Genomic DNA, 26,660 nt, shown 5'->3' with positions numbered 1-26,660 from the left:
CTCTTTTTACCAGAAAAATCTATTGAAAACACTGTTTACGCAACGCAGGTCTAGTGAGCATTATAATACACCAAAAAAAATTCCTTCATCACTTCCCCATCTATTTGGAGATCTCAACACCACCGGTGGCACCGAGGACACGCTTGATGTCACCGTAGATGGCGAACTGACCAGCAGTCAAGGTACCAACCATGAACAGACGAGCACCGATACCGGCGTAGGAGCCACGGAAGCCGAGCTCCTTACCGATCTTGATCAGACGGGAGACGGTACCCTCACCGGGCTCACCAGGGGTCTTGTTGATCTTGGAGAGCATGGTGTCGGCGGGCTGGGAGACAAGGGCAGCAGCGAAACCAGCAATGAGACCGGAGCCAAGGTTGATAGCAGTCTTGGTACCATCGCTGGCGGTGTTCTTGTCGACCATACCGTAGATAGCCTCAGCAGCCTTCTCGAAAACGACGAACTTGGCCATGGTGTAGGGAACCCTGAGAGATTTTTAGCGTATGACTTGACATTTCTGCTGCATCAAGGGAACTTACTGCTTGAAGAGGATAGGACCGAAACCAGAGTAGAAAGCACCGACACCCTCGTTCTTGAGGATCTTACCGAAACCGCTGACGAGACCGGTAGCGAAAGTGGGCTGGGAGACGAGACGGATACGGGTGGCCTCAAGAGGGCAGAGAGCGATATCAGCGAAGAACTCAGCGGCAGCGGAGGAAGCAAGGTAGACAGCGGTGCGGTTGTTGGAGGCAGTCTCGAGACCGAGCTGGTTGATCCACTGCTGCTTGAAGAACTCGTAACCACCGAACTTGAAAGCACCCTGGAGGAAGTAACCGGCGGCGGTAGGGCCGAGACCAGTGAGGAGAGCGCCAGCACCCTCGTTGGCAATGACCTGACGGAAACCGCCGATCATACCACGGTTGTAGGTGACGGGGTCAAGCTGGATTCTGGTCTTGACGCTGCAGAGGACGAAAGAAGAGCACGTCAGCAACGGGCTTCTGGGAAAAGGTCGTCGAGATGGAACAACAATCGAGTCGCACACTCGGTCGGAACAAGGCGCGATCGAAAGCGACAAATCGACAAATCGACAAACGGCGACATGATCCGACTTACACATCGACAGGGGTGAGAGCACCGTGAGTGACGGAGCAGCAGACAGCACCAGCGAAGGCGAATCTGGAGTACAGCTGGAGGCCGGAGAGCTGGGGAGCAGGGGCGGCGGCAGGCGCCTCCACCTTAGCGTTGGCAGCCATTTTGTGTGTATGGGGGTATATGAAAAGAAGAACAGAAAAAGGGAAGAGAGGAGTGTGGAGAAGAGAGGGAAGAGGAGAGGAGAGCGAAGCAATTGAAGCTTTGCAGAGTTTGGGAAAGAGAGGGAAGAAAATGGAGACCCGGAAGGAAGAGGATTTGAAAGGGATGGCCGGCGGGCTGCTTTGGCACTAGCGGCACCCGAACCCGAAAACTTTTCGCGGCCAATGCGTGCCTTGCCACAAAGCCTTTAAATCCGATCGCCCGGTCAACCAACAAATGAACGAGCGAACAATAACCCCGTCATTGAGCACCAGCGTTATAGTCCCCATCTGATTGACAGCCAGAGAGGATCAATCCCTCCCTCCGTCATAGCATCGAATTGTTTTTTTGTGTTTGCTGTGCTGTTGAAGATCGGTCACCTGCGGTGTTCCACCCTTAACTCCGGTTCTTCCGGGCAGGGTCTTCAGTAGGGTGACTTAGGTCAGGTGCAGGCCAGGTTAGACGGGGAAATGGCAATAATCTTCTGAACTATAACGGGAATTTCTATAGTAGAGTATCCTAGAAAATGACTTGCTACGATGTGCTCTTGAACTCAAACACCTATCATCTTCTCATTACTGTTTGATCTCTCGCGACTTAATTTACCGAGGTCTAAGACAATAATAAGCCAGGTATTGCGACAACGGCAGCCTCAGGCATACAATATGTGAAAATTCGCATCAACAAGAAACATTTTCCCTTCTCTGACCATGGTTTCTGCGGCAAACTGAAACCGTCGAATATACCCCTTTCGCCTCTTCCGAAACCTCACGACAAAGTTAAGAGAAGGGTCTGGTTCGGCAAATAACCATTCCATCCTCATCCTCAAGTGACGAAACCTGCCATGGCCGCCAAGCCGTGCTGCCCACTGATTGGTGCACTTTCTCCCTTTCGGTCAACGGTAAGCCGACGGAGAACTTCTTGCTCGGTTCATAACAATTTTGTGCGCATTCATCCCCTCAGGCATCAACATTCTATCCTCGGAATTGTGGTCTAGCGTTGCGACGCGATTGATGCGTTACATAGACCAGTGTACGAGGTGGAATCTGCAAGGAACGCTCTAGAAAATATAGGAGAACTCACTGGAGTTATGGTCTGCGCCCGACAGGCACAACTACCAGCCCCATCGACTATTTAAAGTATCAACGCACTAAAAACAGGAGGCTTAAGTGGCTGTTCTCTGATCGACCATCATGCCTTAAGATCATACAAGACAGCTATCACCAATATGACGTGTTTTGCAGTATACAGTTGATACATCTAAGATCTGAATAACAGTGGAGGTGATTTTCTCTAGCACAAAACTCAATCCCTCTCAACTTCGCACTCGAAATAGGATACCTGTCCTTCCTGTTCACCCTTTCTGGTACTGTTTCAAGAAGTAGGAAGTACTGCGTTTCTCCATGTTATCTTTCCTCCTATGTTGCCATCCTAAGAAGAGGAGGGAGAGACAAATATGGAAGCAGATTGAAGGTTAGCCTCCGTAATCATCAAGTTGCATCTTATTGGGATTTGAACCCACGCTTATGTGTGTCCACCAACAGAGGAAGCTGAGCACTTGGATCAGCTTCCATCATGGGATGCTCCCGACAACACATTGATGTTGCAAGCCTTTGAATGGCACGTGCCAGCCGACCAAGGTCATTGGCGTCGTCTTCACCAGGCTTTACCAAGCTTCAAGGCAATTGGGGTGGACAACATCTGGATTCCGCCCGGGTGTAAAGCTATGAATCCATCTGGTAACGGTTATGACATCTATGATCTGTATGACCTGGGAGAGTTCGAGCAGAAAGGGTCTCGAGCTACCAAATGGGGTACAAAGGAGGAGCTTCAGTCCTTGATAGCTGCCGCCCAGGATCTTGGTATAGGAATTTACTGGGACGCTGTACTCAATCACAAGGCAGGGGCAGATTACACAGAGCGCTTTCAAGCTGTCAGAGTTGACCCACAGGGTATGCCAGCTCTGCCATTATTAGCTCGGGTGCACCTACTAACTTGAGAGCTTTAGAGCGTCATATAGAGATCGCCCCTGCAGAAGAAATAGAGGGCTGGGTGGGGTTCAACTTCTCTGGACGTGGCGACCAATATAGTTCGATGAAGTACAACAAACACCACTTTAGCGGTATCGACTGGGATCAGTTACGTCAAAGGAGAGGGGTCTACAAGATCCAGGGACATGAATGGGCGAACGACGTCGCCCATGAGAATGGAAATTACGACTATCTCATGTTCGCCAATCTGGACTACTCTAACGCAGAAGTGCGACGCGATGTTCTAAACTGGGCCGAGTGGCTCAACTCTCAACTGCCCTTAAGCGGTATGAGACTGGATGCGGTTAAGCATTACTCGGCTACTTTTCAAAAAGAGCTTATTGATCATCTTCGAGCTATTGCTGGGCCGGACTATTTTATAGTGGGCGAGTACTGGAAAGGCGAGACCAGGCCACTGGTTGAATACCTGAAGCAGATGGACTACAAGCTATCACTGTTTGATTCCGCTCTAGTTGGGCGGTTTTCAAGCATATCACAGACACCAGGAGCTGATCTTCGCAACATCTTCTCTGATACATTAGTACAGCAGTATCCAGATCATTCTGTCGTAAGTTAATTGTTATTCTGGTGAGAATTCTTACTGACTACTAGAAGACTTTCGTTGCAAACCATGACACTGTAAGTGCAATGTCTCCATTCACTTCACTCGACTAACTTAGGTCCAAAGCAACCAGGACAATCTCTCGAGGTACGTAAACAGCACATTTTGGCTTAACAGATCTAACACATGGCCAGGCACCAGTAACATCGTTCTTTAAGCCCCTCGCATACGCCCTTATTCTTCTCCGTGAACAAGGGCAACCATGCATATTCTACGGAGACCTCTACGGGCTCCAAGCTGACGTCAAAGACCCAATGACACCGTCCTGCAGGGGCAAGCTGCCCATCCTCGCACGAGCTCGAAAGCTTTACGCATATGGCCTGCAACGAGACTACTTTGACAAGCCGAACTGCATTGGTTAGTACCTGCTTCATTATCCTCTACCGCAGACTGACAGAATAGGTTTCGTCCGCTACGGCAACCGTCGGCACCCCTCTGGTCTCGCATGCGTGATGAGCAACGCAGGCCCATCAAGAAAGCGGATGTACGTTGGTCGACGACACGCCAAGGAGACATGGATGGACATTCTGCAGTGGTGTGATCAGACTGTTGTCATTGATCCCAAGGGATACGGAGAGTTTCCAGTTAGTGCGATGAGCGTGAGTGTGTGGGTGAACTCAGAGGCTGAGGGAAGAGATAGCCTCTCATATCATTTGTATGTCTTTCGCTTGTAGTCTGAGTATTGATGATGTGCTGACGAGTACTGAACAGTGATGAGGATATATATAAATCAGCTTAGTCGCCTGGAATCCATGATATCTATATAACATAACACTACCCAAAAACATATACCGCAGTCACAACTAGCAATCAAACCAACAACGGCGTATCAAAACACCCAAACCCCTTAACCACACTCATCTCATCCACATCCGCAAACTTCGTCTTCAACGACCACCCCACAGTCTTATTCCTCAAAATCTCTCCCTTCTTCCAAATACACAACCCAAACACCCCCAATTCCGAAACCACATCCGACTCCTCCACCCCCATCCTCGACATCAACACATTCCCCACAACCGGCGACCTGATCCTCTCCATCAACACATACCTCCCCCACTCAGATTCAGAACTCATCCCCAACAGAAACCCCGGAATATCCTCCCCGTAGATATTATGCCCTCCGCCTTCGAGCGACGGCTTCAGTATATACCTCCACGCTGACTCCGGATCCGTCGCCAGCCCCCGCGCATAACGCCCCTCCTCAGAATCCCCATCCATCGAGAACATACCCACAAACGTATCCCTAATAGCCGATACCTTCTCCTTCGAATCAAGAAACCTCTCCAACACCCCCGGACCCATAAGAGCCTGCTGCACCTTCTTAAACGTCAACACATGTCCCAGCACCGACGGACACTTGATAGCCCGCGACTGCTCCAACCTAACCCGACATTCTATCCCCACGGCATCATACTCATGCACTTCGAGCCCAGCGCGCAAATACACAACCGATATCTCCACCGGCCTGCTCCCTTCACCCTGTAAATGCGGATAAAACAGCAACTCCCGGTTCCCACCAAGACAAGTTCTCTCCAACACATCATCCCCCCACTCAACCCTATACGTCGGGATAGGGTTCTCCCTATCCCAGAGCGCATATTCAATAGGCAACTCATCAGCAACGTTAAAGTTATCCGGCTGGACGACGAAAAGCACCCCAGTCTTGGTAGCGAGATCACTCCTAACCGGGCCGCCATAGTATATATCATGCGCCGTAGCAAGAGAATCAGCCAAGCCTTTGATATTCTCATTCGTAGGCAGGGAGGATAGCGTAATTGGACTTTTCTCCCTGTATCCTTCCCCGTTCGCAGCACTTGACAAAGAACCATCATCATTATACACCCCCGTCCTCGTCAAATACCGATGCATATCCACCACTTTCTTCGCATGACATCCTCCCGCGCACGCGATCGTGTTGAACTCGACTTGCTTGAGCCTCAGTCCCGCATTGTCATTTTCTTCAAGGCTAACCCCAACTTCAACTTCAACTTCCTCGTTGTATTCTCCAGGAACATGAAGCATGTAATCCGACCGGAATAACCCCATCGAGATATCGGAGCCGTACCCCCCTCCTCCTCCTCCTCTTTTATTCTTCATCCGCAGATGGATCTCCCATAATATCCTCGCGAAGGAGTCTACAGGGAGAAGAGGTGCAATTACCGAGTTGTAGAGCCAGGACTCGTTGTCTGAGAGACGCGCGTAGAGCTCGTTGTAGATGGGTTGGAGGTTGTGTGCGTGGTGGAATAGGGCCCTTGGGAAAGGGGTGGGGAAGATGCTGGTGGAAATGGGGTAGCTGCTGCTGCTGCTGGTAGTGTTGTGGGAGGGTTGGGGTTGCTTGAGGTGGATGTGTCTGAGGTGCATGCCGTGGGTTAGTTGGTAGTTGAGGATTTGGGCGGTTAGATGGTGATGGCCGAGGGGTGAGGAGGTCGTGGGGGGGTACATTTTTACGATGGTGGTGATGGTGATGGGGTTGTTGTGGGGGTGTGAGTTGGTTGCAAAATAGTAGTACTAGCTGTGGTGTGGTAGATGTGGTGGAGGTTATGGTTTGGTTGTATGTTGTAGTTGAGGTTGAAGATGAGAGTAAGGCTGAGAGTGCAGTGTGTGCACTGCCTCGTTTTGTGGGTGATTGGTTGGTTAGGAGGTGGTGATCTTATAGCTGCTGGGGTTGTTTATATTCATGTCGTTAGTTTACATTCTACAAGCTGGTTGTTCTGGCATTTGAGATGGTTTACACAGTATACGTCCATCAAGGAAGATTGTACTATATAGATGGTACTACTACTACTAAGTAGTGAAGAAGTGTAGCGCGATATGATAGTAAGTAGTCTATATATATACACAACAGTTACTAGATTTCTGACTTCTATATCGTTCTTTGCCAGAGTAGTAGTACATCAGTAGTTGGTTGGATAATATTATGCAAACTGCCGGATATGGTATTAGATTCTCAAATGGTAAATAGTACTGCTAGTAATATATTGTCAGAATGAGGAGGGGTATAAGCAACGTGATAGATCTATCCCTCCCCTACTCGTTGGTGGTGCAGGGCTGCCTCACGACACAGCCACTTATGTACTCATTCACTGTCCAGCACTATCAAAGCTGGTTTGTATCACGGATAACCCAGCAGGAGCCATGTTCTACAAGCTGGCAACGGAGTGGAATCCGGCCGTGGATGCCGAGGATTTCGCATTGCGGGGTCCTTTCGGCGCTGACAAACCCTTATCGGCCCGGAAGTCGGTAGTCACGGTCTAATCCCACGCACTTTGTGTCTCAGAGGTGCCCCTCATGGCCGTGGAATCTACGTCCAACTGTGATCTGCGGTCGTGGAATTAAGCATCGGTCAACCTGGCCCGGATGGAGTGAACACCTGCGCGCCCAACTAACGCAATGTCATCAGGACAAAAAGGTGTCTTTGCCATCCTCATGCGACGCTCCATCTTCTCTACAGTTTCCTTCGCTTCCAAGCTACCTGTCAAGTTTCAGTAAGTAACCCGTACAGCGGTTTCCCTGTCGCCGACCAGCCTCGAATCAGGGAGAATCGGCGCCGGAGGGAGTGCCAACCCCACGGTTAACCCTTGCGCATACTGACATCAGGCAGTAACTGCAGGATACCACCTTGTCGCCTAAACCTCCACAACCCCTCTCGAGCGTTTAGCCAAACATCCACCATGTTCAGAGTTGGAGACGATTTCGAAAAGCTCCAAGCCTCCCGGCCCGAGTTCAAGCGTGACGTTCCCGTCACTTTCTCGCAGCCGCCGAACCCCAGCTGGAAGCAGGGAGAGGGCGCCAACGATGGCGGTGAGAGCCTGAAAAAGAACCACGTCGAGATCGATCCCTACGAGGAAGGGCGACCGGCTGCCTCCAACTATAAGCTGTTGATCTCGGGCATCGTCCCTCGTCCGATCGCGCTCATGAGCACAAAGTCCAAGGATGGAAAGACGACAAACTTGGCGCCGTTCAGTTATTCGAATGTCATCAACCATGACCCTCCGCTCTTCACGGTCGGAGTTGTTGGCTCGTTAGAAAAGGCCAAAGACACCTTGAAGAACCTGGCGGAGACGGGCGAGTGTGTGATCAACATCATTTCGGAGCATTTCGTCGAAGCTGCCAATGCGACAGCCATCAACGCTCCCTACGGAGTCTCCGAATGGGAAATTTCCGGGCTCACCCAAGCACCTTCTGCCGTGGTTCAGGCAGCCCGTGTGAAAGAGTCCATCCTGGCGATTGAAGGCAAGCTGGTGGAAACCAAGGAATTCGAGAGCCGGTCTACGCCCGGCAAGATAACCGGAGTGCTGGCGATCATTGAGGGTGTTCGTTTCTGGGTGAGAGAAGATGCGATCAACGAAGACAAGAGCATTGTCGACCTGAAGGTGCTGAAGCCTATTAGTCGGCTGGGAGGCATTTCGTACGGGCGGACCACCGACGCGATTGAAATCCCAAGACCGCAGTTCTAGATTCGGCCTAGATCCTGGCCGTTGCGATAAACTAGTGACCGTGGTACCTCGCTTCGAGTTAGGGAGGGGCCGTTGAAAGCTCCGTATAGCCTCGGTTCAGCATATACACTAGACTAGTCAACTTAAACACTTAGAAGATAGATTCGGTCAGCTAGAGCGTTTGAAATAGATCGTGAAACTCAATTTCCGCTGAAAAGAAGAATCACCACGGTGTGCTCGTCAGCATTGTTGATTGTAGAAATAGCCGAAGCATAGAGATCGGAGAAGAGGCCGACCGTGGACTGAAGCGTGGGGATGGGGAAGTGGATACGTGCCATTTAAGGTAGGAGAAACTCCGGGCCTCCGGACGGAGAAAATGGAGGAAAGAGTCCACTTTTCCCTCCCCAGACGGAGTCCAGACTCTAAGAGTCGAGGCGATCAAGATCCAGGTGCTTGGGACTTGGAACAACAATGCAAACAGGGCTTCTGGGATGTTTCGCCTTGGAACGAGGATAGTTGTCGTATCGTCCATTCCCACCTTCCTGAAAAGGCATAACTTCTGAGACTGACTGACTCTGACTCGCTCAGATTACTTACTGTATGCAGTTCTTCCCTTCCACACTATGGTACGACGGTGCACTAATCGTCGTCTAGTCGGTACGACACGGTAGTTGGATCCAGTCCAGCAGTGCCCATTGCAGTCCAGTCATGGCTGGCGTGTCCCAGTTCTTAATAATAACTAAGCGGGTAACTAACGTCAACACTTTGCAAGTCACATGGACCACCAGCGATGGGGCAAAAGACGGGGGTGACGGATCAGAGCCGGGCAGTTTACTTTTCCCTCCGGGGAGGTTTTCTGCTGTGATCAATCCTTCAGTTCTGTCCCTGATCCCTTCGGTATGTGACGGGACTCCGCTTAGGGTCGGATCGAATGATCCTTGAAAAAGAGTTGTGGTTTCATCCTGCCTACTTTGTAGTAGTTTCCATCATTTTCCGAGTGAACGAATCAATACGAAAGGGTGAGAGGCGAGAGACGGGCCAAGCGAGGCCGGTCACTAGCTACTACTTTACTAGCCAGCGGTCCTCCTCCCGCCTGGCTTTGGAGGGCTAAGGGGAAAAACGAGGCATCTCGTGATCGGTAGAAAACAAAGAATCCCCATCGAATCCAGTATCCCTTCTAGGCGGTCAGGCTAGAATTGCTTGGGCCTTGCCTTTTGAGGTGGCTTATTTTTCCGACGCGCCTGAGGAGCACAGGAGAACCAGAGCAGCCAAGGGCTTAGCTGGCCGATTCTCGACCCAACAATCAATCAGTCAATCAATCAATTCCTCTTCTTCCTTCTCCCCCCCGGTTGACTGGCCTACGTACTGACTGTTAACCACTAGTCCCTTACTAACTTTAGTTATACTTCTGCGTGGTGTGTCCCTCTGGCGCAAGCGTGACCAGGTACACCTTCTACTAACTTTCGCTGCTCTGCTTCTCTTTTGCTGTTCCCGCCGACACCCTACGGGGTAGAAACAAATAATATCATTCGCAGCATAAAAGTTGCAGGGGATTATTTACCAAATAGGAAAAGAAGGGGAAAAAAGAAAAAAAGGAAAAAAAGAAATTCAAAACGAGAAAAATAAAATAATAAAATAAAAAACCTACCAACTAAAAGGAAAAAAAGAAAACGAGCGTGAGACAGGGAGTGAGTGAACTCACCCTCTTTTCTCCCCTCATCCACTTCCGCTTCCTGTTGCCTCTCTATCCCGCAACAGTCTTCACCGGACACGACGTGGGATCAAGACAACTTACGTCCATGGATTTTTCTCTTTACTTGGTGCTCCCATCCAAGGCTCTTCAATACCGCCGTTCTCCTCGACCTCTTCACTCTCCGCTGGCGATTCCCTTGTGTCTTATCCTTGGGAACGATCGTTCGCCCTAATTCCTACACCCTTACAATCAGATGCCCAATGTGTCGTGACCCCGGATGATAACTTGCTCGCAATGAGCCACCCTTCTCCCCAGAAGAACGGCGGCAATAATGTTCCCCCTCCAAGACAAATCCGCTTCGTTTCAACTGATGGACAGCCCCAAACTAAGCGGCGACGAGTTAATGCGGCGTAAGTCATAGTCGCCCTCTCTTCTCCCCCCATGCCCCCGGTCTGCTCATCCTGTGATGAATCTAACCTGATCGCTCCCCCCTGGGGCCAACCATAGATGTCTGACGTGTCGCAAGCGCAAAATCCGTTGCTCCGGCGAACAACCAGGTAACCAGTGGCTGACATTAGACTTAATCATGGCCATCGTTTGACTCATTTGCTTGATTGCATAGTGTGCAAAACATGTTCCGATTACAACCACATCTGTCAAGGGTACAGCGAACCGTCTACCCACGCCCGGTCACAATCCGACGCGGCATCACGAACTCCTACAATTGCCCCTCTACCGCCTCCCAGTGATGCGACTGCCTTGCGCGCGGCGCGAAAGGCCGCAAGTCGCTCCCCTAGTTCTCCGCGCCGAACCATAGTACCTATTACTGGCGGTGCTGATAAGCCTTCCGAAGCACTCAGACTGCTGGAGCCAAAGGAGGAACCCCTGCCGACAGACACATCTTCGCGGACAACAAAAGAACTCGAGCAACAGAACAACGGGGCCAGTCCAGAAAGCAGTATGTTATGGCACTTCCCCAGCTTCTCGAATGCCTTGTATGAGTGGCCATGGCTTATCAGTCTCTTTATTGTCTAGGTCGCACCTCGCTGAGTTCCAGCGCACGCACTCATGTGCCCTACTTTAGGTATTTTGGGCCAACAGCTATTGTCCCTGGCTTCAAACAGATGGTTTGCATACATACTCCAAGATAATGCCCCGAGGTCGCATCGGTTAACGCCCCCTACAGGTCGTCCAGGTGCGAGGATCACGCAAGAGCAATCCGTCACTGTCATCAGGTCTGCACTCCTGACTAGTTCACTTTCATTGGCTTCTGCAGGCGACTGGTTTGCGTTTTACCCGCAGGCCTGTCAAGTCTAGCGACACTCCCTTGCACGCCTAGCTAACCCATTGATTTTTCTCAATGCAGAGTCTCTGTCTCCCCTTCGTAGTCCCAAATTCGCAGATGCAGGCATGAACAACGTCAGCACATTACCCGATACCAGAGACACCCGTGATTACAACAACATTCCGTTTTATGATCGCGATGATTCCCTTTCTGTCAGCAACTTGGTGATGCACCTATGTGATCTATTCTTCGTGCATCTCGGGTGCAGTTTTCCGTTCCTGCAGCGAGACAGGTTTCTGCGCGACCTGAAAGACAAAAGGGTAGACACCATGCTTGTGGACGCCGTCTGTGCATTGTCCGCAAGATTCTCCCCGCACCCACTGTTGAGTCCGCCTCAAGCTCCAACCATCGATGGCTCTGAGCCGCAGATCGATCTGAAAAAGTCCACTCGCGGGCAACCATTTGCCCACAGAGCCATGAGCGCCCTAGTTGATACCCTCTCGTGCCCTACGCTTTCCGGAGTGCAAGCGTGTCTATTGCTTGCTTATGACGAGTTCGGCTCGAACCATGATAGTGGGCTTTGGATGTACCTAGGCATATCCATACGGATGGCCCAGGATCTGGGAATGCAGAAGGTTCAGGGCTTGGAGTATAATTATGGCCTGAGCGGGGTCACTCCAAATGCAGTAATGACTGGGCAGGCTGGCAAGTTGAGAGATGACCAGTATGATGAGCCTCAAATCTCCCCAGGGTCCGCCCGAGATATGCAAGACAGCGAAAGCCGACGAGCTCGGGAGCGTGAACGGGTTGACAGCTTCTGGAGTATCTTCTTCCTTGACCGAGTGATTTCATCCGGAACAGGCAGACCAGTGACCTTACGCGACGAGGACATAGAACTTTGCTTCCCACTCCAGTCCGAGTCCCGGTTGGCAAATGGATGGCCCGCACCATTTCCGCCGCTTATCCGTATTATCCACTTGTACGGAAGAGTGACGGATCTCATCAACGGCATACAAGATGTCAATCATGTAACATCGGATACACTGAAAATGCTGGCCGGTATGGAGAGTGATCTGACAGGTAGGGCCAAAACTCCACGACATTCATTGACAAAGAGCTAAGAATGATTTCCAGGAATATACCAGCGCCTGTCGCCTCGACTCCACTTCAATGCGGCAAATTTCCAGGCGTACGTCAAGGCGAAGGAAGGAACCAATTTTATCCTCCTTCACTTTGTAAGTTGCGCCCTCGAATGTCTTGTTTGCTCCAGGACTGACCTGAACGCAGTGGTTTCATACGCTGATCGTCCTACTTCACCAACCTACGCTTCTGAACTCTTTTGGGGGGACAATCCAACATCTTTATCCGAACAGCAGGGAGCTGTCGATGTCATCCGCTAAAACTATCGCCGATATACTGTCTTTCTCCGAGCTCGTGGACGGGAAAAGTTTCATCGGCAACCCTTTCACAAGCCAGCCAATGTACATTGCCGCATGTGCTTTCCTGATGGAGAGTGCTTATTATTCGTCACCCTCTTCAAGATCTGGCTCGCCCCCAACACAGCCATTGCTGGCAAACCAATCCAGTGGATTCGTGATGCCGAATATGGATTCTTCAAGTGGAACTGATCGGAAGCCGACCGCCAAACACATACTTCTTGCATCGGCCGCAAAGGAGAATTACCAACGGTGCTACAAAGCGTTAAAGGCGCTCGAGACGTATTGGGAGGGCACCAAATATATTCTTACGGTATTAGATCAAAAGGCCAAGGGAATAGTTGATCCGCTCCTGTATACGACTGAGGAGATGGAGAGTGCAGTCGAAGTGTCTGCTGTCCCACCCTTTACTGCGCCCCCTTGGCGGCGTACGCAACCCTCCTTGCCCGCTTCGGGCGAAGGAGAACGTCCAGCAGATGTCCATACCCCTTCGGATGGAGCACGGTCGCCAAAGATTGACCCAAGTCAAGGTGAGCTCTTTCTTATTTATCTTCGAAAAGAAGGACGAGCTAATTCTTCTTAAGCTATTGGGTGGGCGTTGACGGGTGCAACCAATTCGTCTCAACCAAACCTGAGTCTTCTGTATCAGCTACCCGCCCAGGCCGAGCCCGTATCAGACAAGCCAACATACTCATCCCAGTATAGCCATAGCTACCCTCACCTTCCTGTACAATCTGGTGATAATCAAAACCCGAATTCTTATCCACAGCCGCTGGAGCCATCCAGAAATAGAGGGACTACGACAAGCACATCGATGGCACCCGGCCCGGAAAGATTCTCGCCTCTGGCATCCTCTGGACAAGTCACAACTTCTGACGCCAATTTGCTCCTTGGCTTAAATACTTCGTTCCCAAGTCCCGCCTCCCGACCCCCAAACACGCGACCAGCGTACAATCATCCTTCTTCTAGGTTTGAATCTGAGGCGCCGAGCTTTAACTATAGCTTACCCGCTGGCAGCGACCAGCAACCTGGGGACGGCCAGATGAACGCACGGACAGTTCTCCCCCCTGCTGTGGGCTCCCATGCAGGGGACATATTCATTCAGAGTCAAGACATTGACATGGCCACGCTTCAGCAACAAGATCAGCTCCCCTTTACTTTTACTGGAGAAATCCTTCCATGGCTGGAATATCTGCCGCAAGACGTTCTAAATTATTTTGGGGAGCATCAAAATTACCCTGCTCTGATGAGTCCTCATGATGAGACGCCACAAGCTCCCCATTGAGTGTATACTATGCTTATTATTCATGCGATTTTACTTACCCGAGCGAGCGTTGTCATTCTTGTGATTAGAGTTGAGGTTTCTCTGGCGCCCGGGGGTCATATGGACACGTATTTCACGGGCGGGAAACTCAAAGCGATAAATCTGCTGGTTGGATGTCACTCGATGTATTTTGGCTCTGAATGTTTGGAAATGTTGCATGATCCAAGTCTTGCATTGGCGAGCATGCTCCAGGGTGTCTCGGGTTGATTACTGTATGATTCGGGGCAGTTTGTGATATAATGAGTGTGAGCGTGTTCGTATGATATTATCGATGAGACGTGTAATTGTAGCTAACTATAACCCCGGACTCAAGTCTTATCACATTCTGCCTTCTCCAGCTTTGAGCGTTAGTTCTCTAGTGATGATGGGGATCCCCAGAGTAGAGCGGAGCCCATCGGCCAGTCAGAAGCATTGCAGGGATGTGGTTGCCCATCACGACCGGGCGGTGAGACAACACGCAACAAAGCATCCAATCCCCCCCGATCGCCATCTCCAACAGCTTCTCTTTAGAATTGAATGGTATGCGACCTAGAACTCCATCTTGCTTCCATCTAGCGTGGCCCATCGAAGCTCAGCATTCTTCGTGAGATCCACAGGCTCACTGACGGCCTTCTACTGGTGCTCGGATAGTAGTGGGGAACCATTTCCTTTTATACTTTGACTTGGTCTATACGATTTTATGACAAACCTCCATGGACGGCCACTCTAATGACCCCCAATTAACTGAATATGCAGTTCGTACAGGCGAACCAACCGGCCTATCTCAAGGCTTTGCCTACGACCAGCACCGACCGGCTTCCCCGAAGTTTTCGACGACTCTATACGGACATCATGCCGACATCGGTCCTTCCACTGAAGATACACAAATGTTAGTTCACGACGGCGGTTACAACTCCTCGGATTCATCTACACAGCTTTCTGGTCATCTATTGAACGACGATCTGAATGAAGGCCACGAACACCAACGTTCCAGAGCTTCGAGTCGCTCTTCGGTCTCGTCGATCCCTGCCTCGGTGCTCACAAACATGGCGGATGGAATGAAGACGGCCATACATGACAATATGCTCTCTCACAGTTGGCAGGATCATGATAGCAAGGCGCATAACGGACATCTACGCTCGATACGGCATCGGGAAGCCGCTTTCCGGAAGCCAAGCTCAGTAAAAGCAATGCAGATGCACACGGAGGATGAAGGAGATGATGAATACCTGACCCCACCCAAGCGCAGAGGTGGCCAGCGCTTTTCGGACATTTCGATCAGGTCCGCCGGTTCATCGCCGCTGAGAAAGTTCCATCATTATTCGCCGTCAGGGTCTGCAGGTAAGCCCAAGGTTAAAAAGGAGTATCCACTGGTACTTCTACACTGTAACCTGCTTCCACCCTCTCTTCCTGTGCCAGGCGCGATGGGTTACCACAACCAGAAGATACTCCAAGAGGTTTTGCCTCCGGAGTATTGGAGGCGCTGGAAGCTGCTGGAAGAGAAGGTCGGATCTGGTGTGCTCCGTGAGCGTGGGGTGCTTATCTCTCACCCGGAGGACCTGTACGACTTGCTAGAAGAGCGGCTACTGGAGAGTCTAGAGCTACAGCGCCCAAGGCTAGATCATGGCCATTTCCTGGGACATGATGAGAACGACTCTGATAGGGACGATCAGTCTGTAAGAGAGAGCGCTACGGACGAGGAAGAAGGGGAGGAGTGCCCCGATTGTGGAGGACACGTGGTGCGCCACAATAACGAAGGCAGAAAATGGGAGATCAAGGTATTCGCAGCCAATGGACTGATGAGAGCTGGGGCATGGGCAGCGGCTTGGAAGGAAATGGAAAAGGTCGATGTTGAAGTTGGCCTGTGGCTTCCTTCGGAGATCAGGAGGGAATTGGAGAGGCGACTTTTGGAGCAAGAGGTGGATCACTTTGAGAATCGATTGCAGGTGCCGCATTTGCAGGCGCCCGAACATGAAATGTCCGCTGAAGCGCGCCGCCCTTCGCTACATGGCCGTACACCTTCCTCGGCAATTGACGAGCCCAGTTCTTTTGTTCCGGAACCTATCGAATCCGCCCCAGTTACAGAAGAAAAAGCTGCTAGAGAGCAACGAATGCCGGAGCCTCAGTATGTCCCGCGATCAAGTGACGATATCGATCTACAGACATTGCTGGTGAACTACGTTCGAGTATTGGCTAGTGACCGACGCAACGTCGCAATTGCCGTGCTCAGCCTCCTGGTTCTGTTCCTCGCGGTCAATTCTGGGCCCCAAGCAAACCAATCGGCTCTCCGGCCATTCCCCAAGGACATTCTGGAAGCCGCATCTGCTTCTACATCAGTGACGGCGCCGATGTATTCTTCGTCTGCTAGCTGGGTTAGGCCTACGAGTTGCGCAAGTTCAAGCATTGAGCATATTGGAGAAATAAGCTCGATTACTTCTAGCTCTCGGGAGATTCTGCAAAGCGCGGCGACGCCCTTGAGTTCAGTAGTAATTGCTCCCGCGGAGATTCCCAGGGCTGTGTCCGATGATCCCCCACCGCCACAGGCAGAGCCCGAGGCAAGCTCTTCTGTGGAAATTCCGCTTGTTATTCGAGATCTGGAGCCGGTGACCCCTTCGAGGCTAGAGCCTATGGAGAACCCGGCGGCGGAGGCCCCACTACTAGACCGTCCAGAACTGATTCAGCCGGTGAGCCCGGCAATGGAAGTAGCCCTCCATGCGAACCAAGAGGCGGACGACTGAACGACGTATATGAGCTATAATGCCGTTAGGATGTGATTGACGACCGATATGAGACATTTATTGTTTATTTTGTTTATTCTGCCTGACTTCTTTGTTTCTCTGCAGTTGGTGCCTGTTTCTGATTAATATTTCACTAAGGACTCTGTATTTACCTCCAGAAGTAGCGACCATCAATATGTTTACATTAGATGCACTGATCTACCTATCATAACGATCGGTCAAAGTTTAACACTAACGTTGCAAGCGCGCCACTGCAGGGCAGGCTTAAAGTGACAGGTCATGGCGATAACCCGCTTCCGGGTCAATAAGATTCGATAACCTAGCACCACATCGTCAATCGTTTCTTCTCTCCTTGCTGATATCCAGCTAATCAGCTGAACGAATGATTAAACTCTGTATGTTCTGGGTCGGTTATCAGTGCAGTGGCAATGCTAACTTCTCGCCTTAACCCACATCTCCAGTGTGAAGTTCACGGGTTTTGCGAGCAACATGCAGATTCCACATTTTCGCGCATCCGCGACCTGCAATAAAATCTAAATTTATTGGTTTCGCTAATAACCGAAGCTTGCGGTGAGCAGGGCAGTCGGCATCCTGCTAGGAATGTTCGTATGCTGGTAGGCCCTGCATATGACGGATCCAGTATCTTGGCCACCGGACGGCATTATGACAAGCCCTAGTCATGAACCTTCCGCTATACGTCTCGGGTCCTCCATCCCTTGCCTTGACCTTCGGGCATCAATAGCACCAGGTCTATGTACTTCTAGAGGTCTGTCATTATAAAAGCCTCAAAATTCTCGCGGGATGAAGGGAACTCAAGCACGACAAACCAGTCCGCGACTCGGCCCTGTTCGACTGTATATATTCTGTGGAGCTAGGTAGTTGGTTCCTTGTATATTTTTTTTATTTGGTTTTTGAGCCCCAGCATGAGTATATCTCAAAGCAGGCTGGCCCTGTTGGCCCTCTGCTTCGTGCAATGGGTATCCGGCCGTGTTGTGCAGTTCCAGCTAGACCTGACCTATGAAGATGTCAGTGTCGCTGGTGATGTACACAAGGCTATTGTGAGTAATGGACAGATTCCTGGGCCCACGTTGTGGTTGAAGCAGGGTGATGATGTCGAATTTTTGGTCAACAACTCGATGTCAATCAATACTACGGTTCATTTTCATGGTGAGTACTACCTCTCAATCGTATGATTCTTTGGCTTCGATGTTCAGAACGTCTTTTCCTACAGAGCTTTACTAAATATTTGTAGGTATCGAGCAACTAGGCACCCCGTGGTCAGATGGTGTACCTGGACTCTCGCAGGAGCAGATCAAGCCGGGCGAACAGTTTCTCTATAAATGGAAGGCAAGCCAGTACGGCTCGTACATTTATCACTCGCACACAAGGGCTCAGATTGATGATGGCCTCTATGGGGCTATCTACATTGAACCGGCAGACTCCGTGGAGAGGCCTTTCCATTTGATCTCTGGATCTGATGCGGACGAGCAGGAGGCGATGTTGGCAGCTGAAAAGAATACACGGCCAGTTCTCATCTCGGATTGGCGAGCCTTTTCCTCGCATGATATTCTCCAGATTCAAACCGAATCTGGTGTTGAAGCCTACTGTGCCAACTCTGTTTTGATCAACGGAAAAGGCTCGGTGATTTGCCCATCTCAGGAACACATCAATGCTGCCACGACACCACAGCAAAAGCAGATCCTGGGCAACTTGACTTTGACTGATATGGGGTATGAAGTCCCAAACCTTGACGATAGTTATAATGCTGATCCTGACTAGATGTCTGCCTCCCACGCCGGGTGTTGTGGGTCCATATCCGTACGATCTCAGCAAGATTCCCAAAGGTTTCTACGAAGGATGCACACCTAGTGAAGGGCCCACGGAGGTTTTCAAGGTCAAGTCCTCATCGCGGTATGCTAGCTTTGATTTTATCAGTATGGCTGGTTCGACTTCGCTTGTGTTCTCCATCGATGAGCATCCGATGTATGTTTACGCGGTCGATGGCCGTTATGTTGAACCTTTGCTTGTCGACGCTGTTACTGTGCCCGTCGCTTCAAGATACTCCGTTATGGTGCCACTCAAGTCGGAAGACCAGGCGGGAGATTATACTATCCGCGTTGCCAACAACTATGCGAACCAGCTCATTAATGGGACCGCCGTCCTGTCATATGACACCGCTACACCGAAGCAGATTGGTACCTCGCAGCCTTATATCAACGAGGCCGGCGCTAATGCCACTGCCTCCACGGTCATTTTGAACGAAACCGACGTGATACCCTTCCCCGTGGTAGCACCTGCTACGAAGGCGGACCGGACTTACATCCTAAATGTCCACAATGCCAATTCATCGTACACCTGGACCCTGGGCAACCAGTACCCCGTGTCGAATGAAGAGCTTCGCCCTCCTGTTTTGTTCAACCTCAGCTCAATCTCGCAGGCGTACTCGGCCATGACGGAGAACGGTACCTGGGTTGATCTCATCATCAACATCACCACCTCGGGCCAGCCTCAACACCCCATCCACAAGCACTCCAACAAGTACTTTGTGATCGGAACCGGTAACCAGCCCTTCATCTGGTCCTCCGTGGAAGAGGCAATGAAAGACATCCCGGAGAACTTTAACTTCGAAAACCCCCAAATGCGGGACACTTTCTACTCGCCAAGCTCGAGCACGGGGCCGAGCTGGCTGGCGATGCGCTACCCTATCGTGAACCCGGGGCCGTTCCTGCTCCATTGCCATCTTCAGATGCACCATGTCGGTGGGTTGGCACTGGCCTTGCTGGACGGGGTAGACGCCTGGCCAACTGACATTCCAGAGGGATATCGGTTGCCAGTGATGCCAATCTAGGGACTTTGACTCAATTGTACAGAGGTGGACGAAAGTATCTACTGTAATATGGCCATATAGTGCCTCTCATATAGATCGGATGTATTATTAACTACTACATAATGAACATGCTTGGTGACTTACCAATTCCCCAGTTATGGTTCCAAAGTAAAAGTGAGAGGAATCACACCAATTCAGGCACAGCACTCGCCTGGCGTGAATTGGAGGCGGCGGTGTGTTACCGAAGCCATTCACTGCTACTGTCCTGCCTCGACTCTCTTCTTCGAGTCGACTGTTTCTTCTCACTCTGTTTACTCGACTTCTCTTCTATCCTGCCGCCTCGTCGATACCACCGATACTCGTTTCCCACTTCGTGTGATCGATTTGTCGGTAATCCAACGGTTCATCTAAGCGTTCACCATTATCACCTGCACACACACACACTTCCGTCTTCTCGTCCACTCATCATTCAAAAACAAAAATAAAAAGAAAAAACATTAACTTCCATTACAATCACTATGGAGCGGGGCTACGCGCCGAGAAATGAGAAGATGCACTTTGGCATCCAGTCCGGGCCCAGTGCCTGCAAATCTAAAAAGGGAGTAGTAGTGCCTTGCTTGCTCGGTCTCCCCAGTGAAATTCTCACTACTATTTTTGAATATGTGAGTAATATCCCCCCGAGGTTCAAGACGCGTTACTGACGACTTCTCACAGTCTGGTGAAAAGAGCCTCTGTAGCCTGGCTGGGGTGTGCCAGCAGTTCCACGGCATGGCCGTGGCGCTGCTGTACCGCAACATCCACCATGGCATTCATACAGATGATCCCGTTTACACTGAGAAATCCCTGGATCGGTTCACGGCCATGGTGGAGGTAGTGAGTACCAGTAACCTTCAGTACGCATCTAGTGTCAAGAACATCGCAGTGAGGCATATCGCGCCCTACGAATCGGATAATAGACAGGGAGGTGTAGTCAAAAGACCTAGTCAAAGCTACTACACAGGCCGGTACCTCTGTAGTCTGATTGCCATTACTCTGCGGAAGACGGCAGGATTAACTAGCTTCAGGTAAGTACAAAACAGTCTCGAATACATGATAAAGTATTCGTGTGTGCTAACTTCTGTAGTTGGGATATTCGTTTGGAGCTCACACCCTCAGTGTACCAAGCGATCAGCCGAATTCCTGACATTCGGGACGTGCATATTCGCCTGCCAGCATGCACAACGCCAGGAGCCACTGATTCCACGCTTGGACAAATGCTCCAGACTCCCCATTACCACTTCCACCAAAATAATCCGCCTCCCAGGGAAATTCGACCCAGTTGCACCGGGGCCGAAGCTCAGTTGCTGAAGGATCTCGACAAACTTCAGCATGAACCAACTCTCTCCCTTCTTTCGGGACTAAAGAATCTCTCGGTGTTGGATATTGAGGATCTGAAACTGGTGTTGCAGCTCCCACAGTGTATCTCGCAGTGCTCGTCAACGTTGAAGTCTCTCAAGTTGTCGTTGTCAGACGAGCTTGCAAAGTCGGCGCGGAAGAAAACAACTTCCAATTCGGCGCCAGACGCGACGACGGCATTCGGGGATATACTCAATTTCGCCGCACCCCAGTTCGAAGAAGACCTTCTCTTGGATCCGCAGGCCACTCCAGCCGATCCTGCTCTACCCTCAGATCCCGTGGTCCGAAGGGAGCGCTCCATTCAAGAGTCAATTCTGGCGTACATCTTCAAAGTGGGAGATGGCGACCGTCGCAACAAGTATCTGCAGGAAGCCCTGCTGGAAGGTAATGCCCGCAAATCGCAGGCGGAGGATAGTAGCGCATCGGAAGAGGCAAGGGACCAAAAGTTCCTGAAGTGTGTACGCTCAATGGTCCGTGTGCTGCCAAAGATGATGGTGCTTAACTCGGAAAATCCAGCCATCATCAACGTACTGCACAAACTCGACCAAGCTGCAACACAGTACCTGGTCCGCAATGCCAAACAGCCGAGCGAGAACGTTGTTAAAGCGAGCACCAGCAATTCTGCCCCAGCCAGTGCTCTCAAGCCTACTCCGTCAATCAGTGGCAAGACCGAATTCTCTGTGAGCAAGAAGAAGGAGAAATGTCCGACCGACGTGATCGACATAGAGCATCCTGACGTTGTTGAAGAGGAGGGAGAAGATCAGGTGTTCGTCGATGAGAGACAGCGGTCAGTCACAGAGGCTAGCGTTCGGGCTTTCGCGCGTCAACCAGTGCAGGCAGCAAGACCCAGTTCATCTGCCGATAAAGGAAAAGGAAAGCAGCCGGTCAGAAATCCTCCAGTCGAGAAGCGCACAGCAGAAGAGGCGCGAGAGTGCTATGTTCGCAACACACATGGCATCCCACTGGAAAGCCTTTCAATCCATCTCATTCCAGTGACCGCCGGGGTGCTTAGCAAGGCCGTTGACTTGACCTCTCTCCACCACCTGTCGCTACTCAACGTTGGACCTCAAAGCACACTCTGGGCTTTCCTCAAGCGACTCAACCAGATCTACCCCCTGCCACTGACATCCATCCATACGGACAATGTCACGCCCGCGTTCTGCAGCTTCGTCAACAGCATGGACAAGATCACCGAGCTGTTCCTGTTCGAGCGCTACAGCAAAGCCAAGGTAGAGTCGCTGGCCGCCAAGACCACCATAAACGCATTCACCATTCGCAGAGAGATCCTACACAAGCACATGCGCAACCTCCAGCGATTGGTAATCCGCAACGACGAGAGTGACAGCTGGGCTGCCGACCCGGCAACCATACTACAGATCAGCCAGCGTGGAAGCAAGCTAATCGAGCTCGGCGTTTCTGTGAACAACTGCGGCATGGTAAGTCAGCTGTCGTCTTCTTTTCCAAATCAATCAGGTATAATACTAACCTCAATAGCACTCTCTCATGCAACAAATCGGCAGCTTCCGCTCTCTCAAGGCGCTGCAAGTCTTTTGGTACCGCCAGGACATGTGCACGACCACGCTACGCGAAGTCCATCACAGCCTTATCGACGGCATCTATCACTATCGGCACCTTCGCATCGAATACGTGGCCATGTGCTATTGCATGCATGGACCGATCGCAAACGGCGCGATTCAAGTTCGCGGTCGCGTCAGACACCTGAACAAAGCGTGCGCGATCCTTCAAAAGGAAGCAGAGGCTGCTTCTTCGTCCTCTTCTTCGCAGCCAGCTTCAACTAATAACGCTCCACACGGCACTATGTTTCCGATGGAGAACAGTGAAGGTGACCCAATGCCCCTTTTTGGGGTCGAACTGAGCACGCGGGCGTTGCTGAGCATCGAGGAAATCAGCGGGGTGAAGATGTGGGAGAAGGGAGCGTGGGAGATGAAGTTGTAGCCGATCCCAGACTGCCGCAGCGGTAGCAGCCTGGGATCGGCTCGTGTGTATGAGTATGAGAAAGTTTTCAGATGAAAGTTGATGAAAGTGGATGAAGATGTGATGGAAACGTGGATGTGTGTGAGGAGGAGAATGAGAAAGGAAGAGAAGAGGGACAACGAGCAGATTAAATAGTCTTAACACGCTTAGTCGCCTCGACGATGTAATCAAGAAGATATTCACAGTTGAAATGACAAATCTCACATCGCATTATCACCTTCTAACTACGATTCTCACATCGCATAATCACCTTCTAACATATTCATCCTTACCTGCCTCATCCCACCACTTGCAACATCAATACAATAAATAATCCTATATAGATAGACATATAAGGGCTTCCCCCATCACATGTTCATTTCCACCCCCCTCTTAGTCATCTCCGCTCCACTTTCCCTCCAATTTCCTTCCGTCCCGGCCCATCAACTCCCGCCATAGGATGACATCGTTGCTTTTCTTTTTCTTCCTCTTTCTTCTTGCTTCCTAGCTACTTTTCCCAACTACTTACCTACATTCTCCTCTCTTTCTCCCCCTCCCACGTCAATAATCACTGTATATACTATCCGCAAAAATGGGAGGCAAGAAGGCCGCCGGCGAGAACTCCAAGAAGGCTGCGGGCAATGCCCGTGTACGTTTCACCTTTCTGCCCTCAATGCAAAATATTACCCCGCCCCCGCTCCATCACCACCATTATTACCGTCTTGTCAACCACAACCACTACGCCAACGTTTTAAAAAGCAATGCTAACAAGTTTTAATATGGATATAGAAAGCCGAAGCCGCCGCCAGCAAAAAGGCCGCCGAGGACGCCAAGCGCGCCGCCGAAGAAGACGCCAAGTGGTCCAAGGGCGCGAAGGGTAACAACAAGCGGTACGCCATTCCTTTCCCAATACCAACGTTTTAAAAAGTTGTTGCCAAAAAGTGAACACGTCATCTAACACAATCTCTCTGGAAATTCAGCGAAGACGCCGAAGCCAAAAAAGCCGAAGCGGCACGCAAGAAGGCCGAACGGGACGCCCTCCTCGCCGCCGAAGAAGCCTCCCAGCCCAGCAAACCCAAGAACACAAAATCCGCCGCGAAGAAGAACGCCGGACCCAGCCGGGGTACATTGGATCTGTCGCAGCTCGACGATTCCCCGGCCAGCAAGAAGGCTTCTGCGCTCAATGCGTCTGGTATCGACAATGCGCTCGACGCTTTGTCGCTTACAGGCAAGGATAGCGGCAAGGTGGATCGGCATCCGGAGAGACGATTCAAGGCTGCGTATGCGGCGTTCGAGGAGAGACGGTTGCCTGAGATTGAGGCTGAGAATCCCGGTTTGAGACGTAACCAGCGCATTGAGATCTGTAAGAAGGAGTTTGAGAAGAGTGAGGAGAATCCGTTTAACCAGGTGCATGTGGCGTTTGATGCGAGCCGGGAGGAAATTGCGGCTGTGAAGGAGGCGGAGAGGAAGAAGGTTGAGGCTAGGTTGGCGAAATAATCGCTTTTTTTTTTCCCCTTTTTTTCTTTTTCTCTTTCGGTTTATATTTGGTTGTTTTGAGGGAGAGGGGGCGGTTTGATATAGTTGGGTTTGGATGATATACCCGGTTTGCCTGTGGAGGGATGGATATTTCTAAAAAAGCATAGAGCATATAGCTGATAGCAGATGAGATGATTAACGATGCAATGGTATCATGCAATCTATATCCATGTCCAATACACACGACACGCAGAATCTATGGATGGATGGAGGTATCAGGTTAACCCATCACTGCTCTCACATCCCACACATATAAACTCTCATCCCATCCCACACTCGCACACCATCCCTCACTCCCAAACATACACCAATCAACCCCCGTCACAAACTCCGTATGCCGACCCATTCTCCCCAACTCAACCCCCATATTCGGCCCCGGTCCAGCCCGCATCACATCGACATCGCCCACCGCCCCCGGCGGCGTCTGATCACTCCAAGCCCGACACGTCATATCATAGCTGGCACTCAGCAATACATCCGACAAATGCGGCGACCAGGCCACCTTCCGCACCGCATACTCATGTCCCAGCATCACCGTCTGCGGCCCCTGCCCAGGCGCCCGAATATCAAACGTGCGAATCGTCCGATCCACCCCCGCCGTAGCTATCGTCGACGGGCGATACTTATTCCAATCCATGGTCAAGGCCTCCGCCGGCGCCGTCGCCGCCATCGGACCCCCACCCGGCACTATTCCTCCCCCAGCAGCAGCACCACCACCATGAATCGGGATCTGCAAAGTCAAATGGTTCGAGGCCGACGCCGGCGTCCGTAGATCAAACACCCGTAGATACGAATCCGACGACACACACGACAGTATATCAGGCGAATGCGGAGAAAACGCCGCGCTGTACGTGCAGCTATGCGTCGGCAAAGTAAGGAGGGAATGCGGGCGGTTTGGTGTCCACACGCGCACTGTCCCGTCCCAACTACTACTGCAGAAACGGTCCTTTGCGACGAGGTTCCAGTGCACGCTGAAGACTTCGCGGTTGTGCTCTTTCCAGTTTTGGATTGGGAAGTCGGCAACTCCGGTGTCGAAGAGCTTGATGCTTCCGTCGCCCGAGGCTGTGAGGACTTGGTTTTCGTGGATTTCGGACCATGCTAGGTCGTAGAGGGAGTCTTGGGTTGTGAACCTGGTTTTATTCGAGGGGTTGGTTAGATTTTGGGTTGGTTTGGAAGTGGGATGGGGTTTGGGGGATGGGGATACCATTTGTAGGGAACGATTCCGTTCGGAGTCAGCTCGAGAATGTAGAGTCGGCCATTGCCGACGAGACCGAAGTTGGCGGATGAGGCGACGGCGAGGCGGTTGTCGAAGAAGGGTGAGTACTTGACTGCGCAGCCGTTGAAGCCTTCTGTGCGGAAGTGGAGCATGTTGGGAGGGTGTGGTGAAATGGAGTGGAGATGGTTGTTGATAAGGGAGGGGGGTTTAATTGGGGTAAGGGATCATGGCGTTGTGAAAGTGATGGGGAGGTGGTGGGTGGATTGTTGGTGTTGGTGTTGGTGTTGGTGTTGAAATGGAGAGATTGATAGATCATGGAGATGCGGATGCAATTGCAGATGAAGATGGAGATGGACTGACTGCGGGGAGTCAACGTGCCGAGGTTCGGTCACCATTTGGGTTGTGCTGATGGCCTGAGGCACACAATAATTAATGCCTGAAGGGTATTGTGTGCCTCAGGCTAGCGGCGGGTAGATGGATCATATTTCTGGCGTTTTAGGAAATCCACTAGCCTCTCAACCAGCCTCAACACGGGATGCCTTGTAGCTACCATCGACAGTGTAGAGTCTCCTTTGGCCTTGTATAGGTAGCAATACATTCGACACAGGTTGTTGTTGGTTATTAGGGTCAACGATGCACTATGACCGTAAGTGGACTACTCTGTAGTTCATGGAACAGTCACCGAAATAGGCTCCTTCAGGCCAGGGGTCCTCGCTTACAGTAATAGTATACTCAGGAGTAAACAGTCATACGGAGTAGTTGCATTCAACTGAGACACGGCATCTTCTTCAAACTCGTGACAGCACAAGCCACAAGTAATCTACTAGGGATCACCGACCATCCTCGTCTTCCTCCCTGGTGTTTGTTAGCACTATA

General features: G+C 51.1%; 10 protein-coding genes across 10 annotated transcripts; 7 read left to right on the top strand and 3 right to left on the bottom strand.

Moving 5' to 3' along the window:
• Positions 1-100: 100 nt before the first annotated feature.
• Positions 101-1,253, bottom strand: MIR1 (putative mitochondrial phosphate carrier protein (Mir1); the record flags this gene model as incomplete). Its single annotated transcript, XM_041685379.1, has 3 exons — positions 101-485; positions 540-959; positions 1,114-1,253. The coding sequence occupies 3 exons, from the start codon at positions 1,251-1,253 to the stop codon at positions 101-103; spliced, it is 945 nt and encodes a 314-aa protein (XP_041536995.1).
• A 1,440-nt stretch (positions 1,254-2,693) lies between these two features.
• AKAW2_10274A (uncharacterized protein) lies at positions 2,694-4,681 on the top strand (the record flags this gene model as incomplete). The annotated part of the gene is made up of 8 exons (XM_041685368.1): positions 2,694-2,763; positions 2,835-3,242; positions 3,299-3,888; positions 3,936-3,959; positions 4,009-4,029; positions 4,077-4,299; positions 4,345-4,597; positions 4,654-4,681. The coding sequence occupies 8 exons, from the start codon at positions 2,694-2,696 to the stop codon at positions 4,679-4,681; spliced, it is 1,617 nt and encodes a 538-aa protein (XP_041536994.1).
• A 71-nt stretch (positions 4,682-4,752) lies between these two features.
• Positions 4,753-6,387, bottom strand: AKAW2_10273S (glutathione synthetase; the record flags this gene model as incomplete). The annotated part of the gene is made up of 1 exon (XM_041685357.1): positions 4,753-6,387. One exon carries the CDS (start codon positions 6,385-6,387, stop codon positions 4,753-4,755), a length of 1,635 nt encoding a protein of 544 aa, XP_041536993.1.
• Positions 6,388-7,335: 948 nt separating this feature from the next.
• Positions 7,336-8,402, top strand: AKAW2_10272A (flavin reductase family protein; the record flags this gene model as incomplete). Its single annotated transcript, XM_041685346.1, has 2 exons — positions 7,336-7,430; positions 7,547-8,402. The coding sequence occupies 2 exons, from the start codon at positions 7,336-7,338 to the stop codon at positions 8,400-8,402; spliced, it is 951 nt and encodes a 316-aa protein (XP_041536992.1).
• A 1,966-nt stretch (positions 8,403-10,368) lies between these two features.
• Positions 10,369-14,080, top strand: AKAW2_10271A (putative C6 transcription factor; the record flags this gene model as incomplete). Its single annotated transcript, XM_041685335.1, has 9 exons — positions 10,369-10,484; positions 10,582-10,631; positions 10,697-11,032; positions 11,110-11,201; positions 11,261-11,309; positions 11,441-12,439; positions 12,494-12,594; positions 12,647-13,325; positions 13,380-14,080. 9 exons carry the CDS (start codon positions 10,369-10,371, stop codon positions 14,078-14,080), a joined length of 3,123 nt encoding a protein of 1,040 aa, XP_041536991.1.
• A 731-nt stretch (positions 14,081-14,811) lies between these two features.
• Positions 14,812-16,836, top strand: AKAW2_10270A (uncharacterized protein; the record flags this gene model as incomplete). The annotated part of the gene is made up of 1 exon (XM_041685324.1): positions 14,812-16,836. The coding sequence occupies one exon, from the start codon at positions 14,812-14,814 to the stop codon at positions 16,834-16,836; it is 2,025 nt and encodes a 674-aa protein (XP_041536990.1).
• A 923-nt stretch (positions 16,837-17,759) lies between these two features.
• Positions 17,760-19,684, top strand: AKAW2_10269A (multicopper oxidase; the record flags this gene model as incomplete). Its single annotated transcript, XM_041685312.1, has 3 exons — positions 17,760-18,003; positions 18,089-18,566; positions 18,616-19,684. The coding sequence occupies 3 exons, from the start codon at positions 17,760-17,762 to the stop codon at positions 19,682-19,684; spliced, it is 1,791 nt and encodes a 596-aa protein (XP_041536989.1).
• A 497-nt stretch (positions 19,685-20,181) lies between these two features.
• On the top strand, positions 20,182-23,014 carry AKAW2_10268A (F-box protein; the record flags this gene model as incomplete). The annotated part of the gene is made up of 4 exons (XM_041685301.1): positions 20,182-20,325; positions 20,378-20,727; positions 20,787-22,494; positions 22,553-23,014. The coding sequence occupies 4 exons, from the start codon at positions 20,182-20,184 to the stop codon at positions 23,012-23,014; spliced, it is 2,664 nt and encodes an 887-aa protein (XP_041536988.1).
• Positions 23,015-23,624: 610 nt separating this feature from the next.
• AKAW2_10267A (DUF1014 domain protein) lies at positions 23,625-24,529 on the top strand (the record flags this gene model as incomplete). The annotated part of the gene is made up of 3 exons (XM_041685290.1): positions 23,625-23,681; positions 23,822-23,922; positions 24,013-24,529. The coding sequence occupies 3 exons, from the start codon at positions 23,625-23,627 to the stop codon at positions 24,527-24,529; spliced, it is 675 nt and encodes a 224-aa protein (XP_041536987.1).
• A 259-nt stretch (positions 24,530-24,788) lies between these two features.
• Positions 24,789-25,936, bottom strand: pex7 (putative peroxisome biosynthesis protein (Peroxine-7); the record flags this gene model as incomplete). The annotated part of the gene is made up of 2 exons (XM_041685279.1): positions 24,789-25,698; positions 25,773-25,936. 2 exons carry the CDS (start codon positions 25,934-25,936, stop codon positions 24,789-24,791), a joined length of 1,074 nt encoding a protein of 357 aa, XP_041536986.1.
• Positions 25,937-26,660: the final 724 nt, after the last annotated feature.

Source organism: Aspergillus luchuensis, chromosome 1, assembly GCF_016861625.1.
Source record: "Aspergillus luchuensis IFO 4308 DNA, chromosome 1, nearly complete sequence".
Lineage (NCBI taxonomy): Eukaryota > Fungi > Ascomycota > Eurotiomycetes > Eurotiales > Aspergillaceae > Aspergillus > Aspergillus luchuensis.
This window is presented reverse-complemented; position numbering and strand designations above follow the sequence as displayed.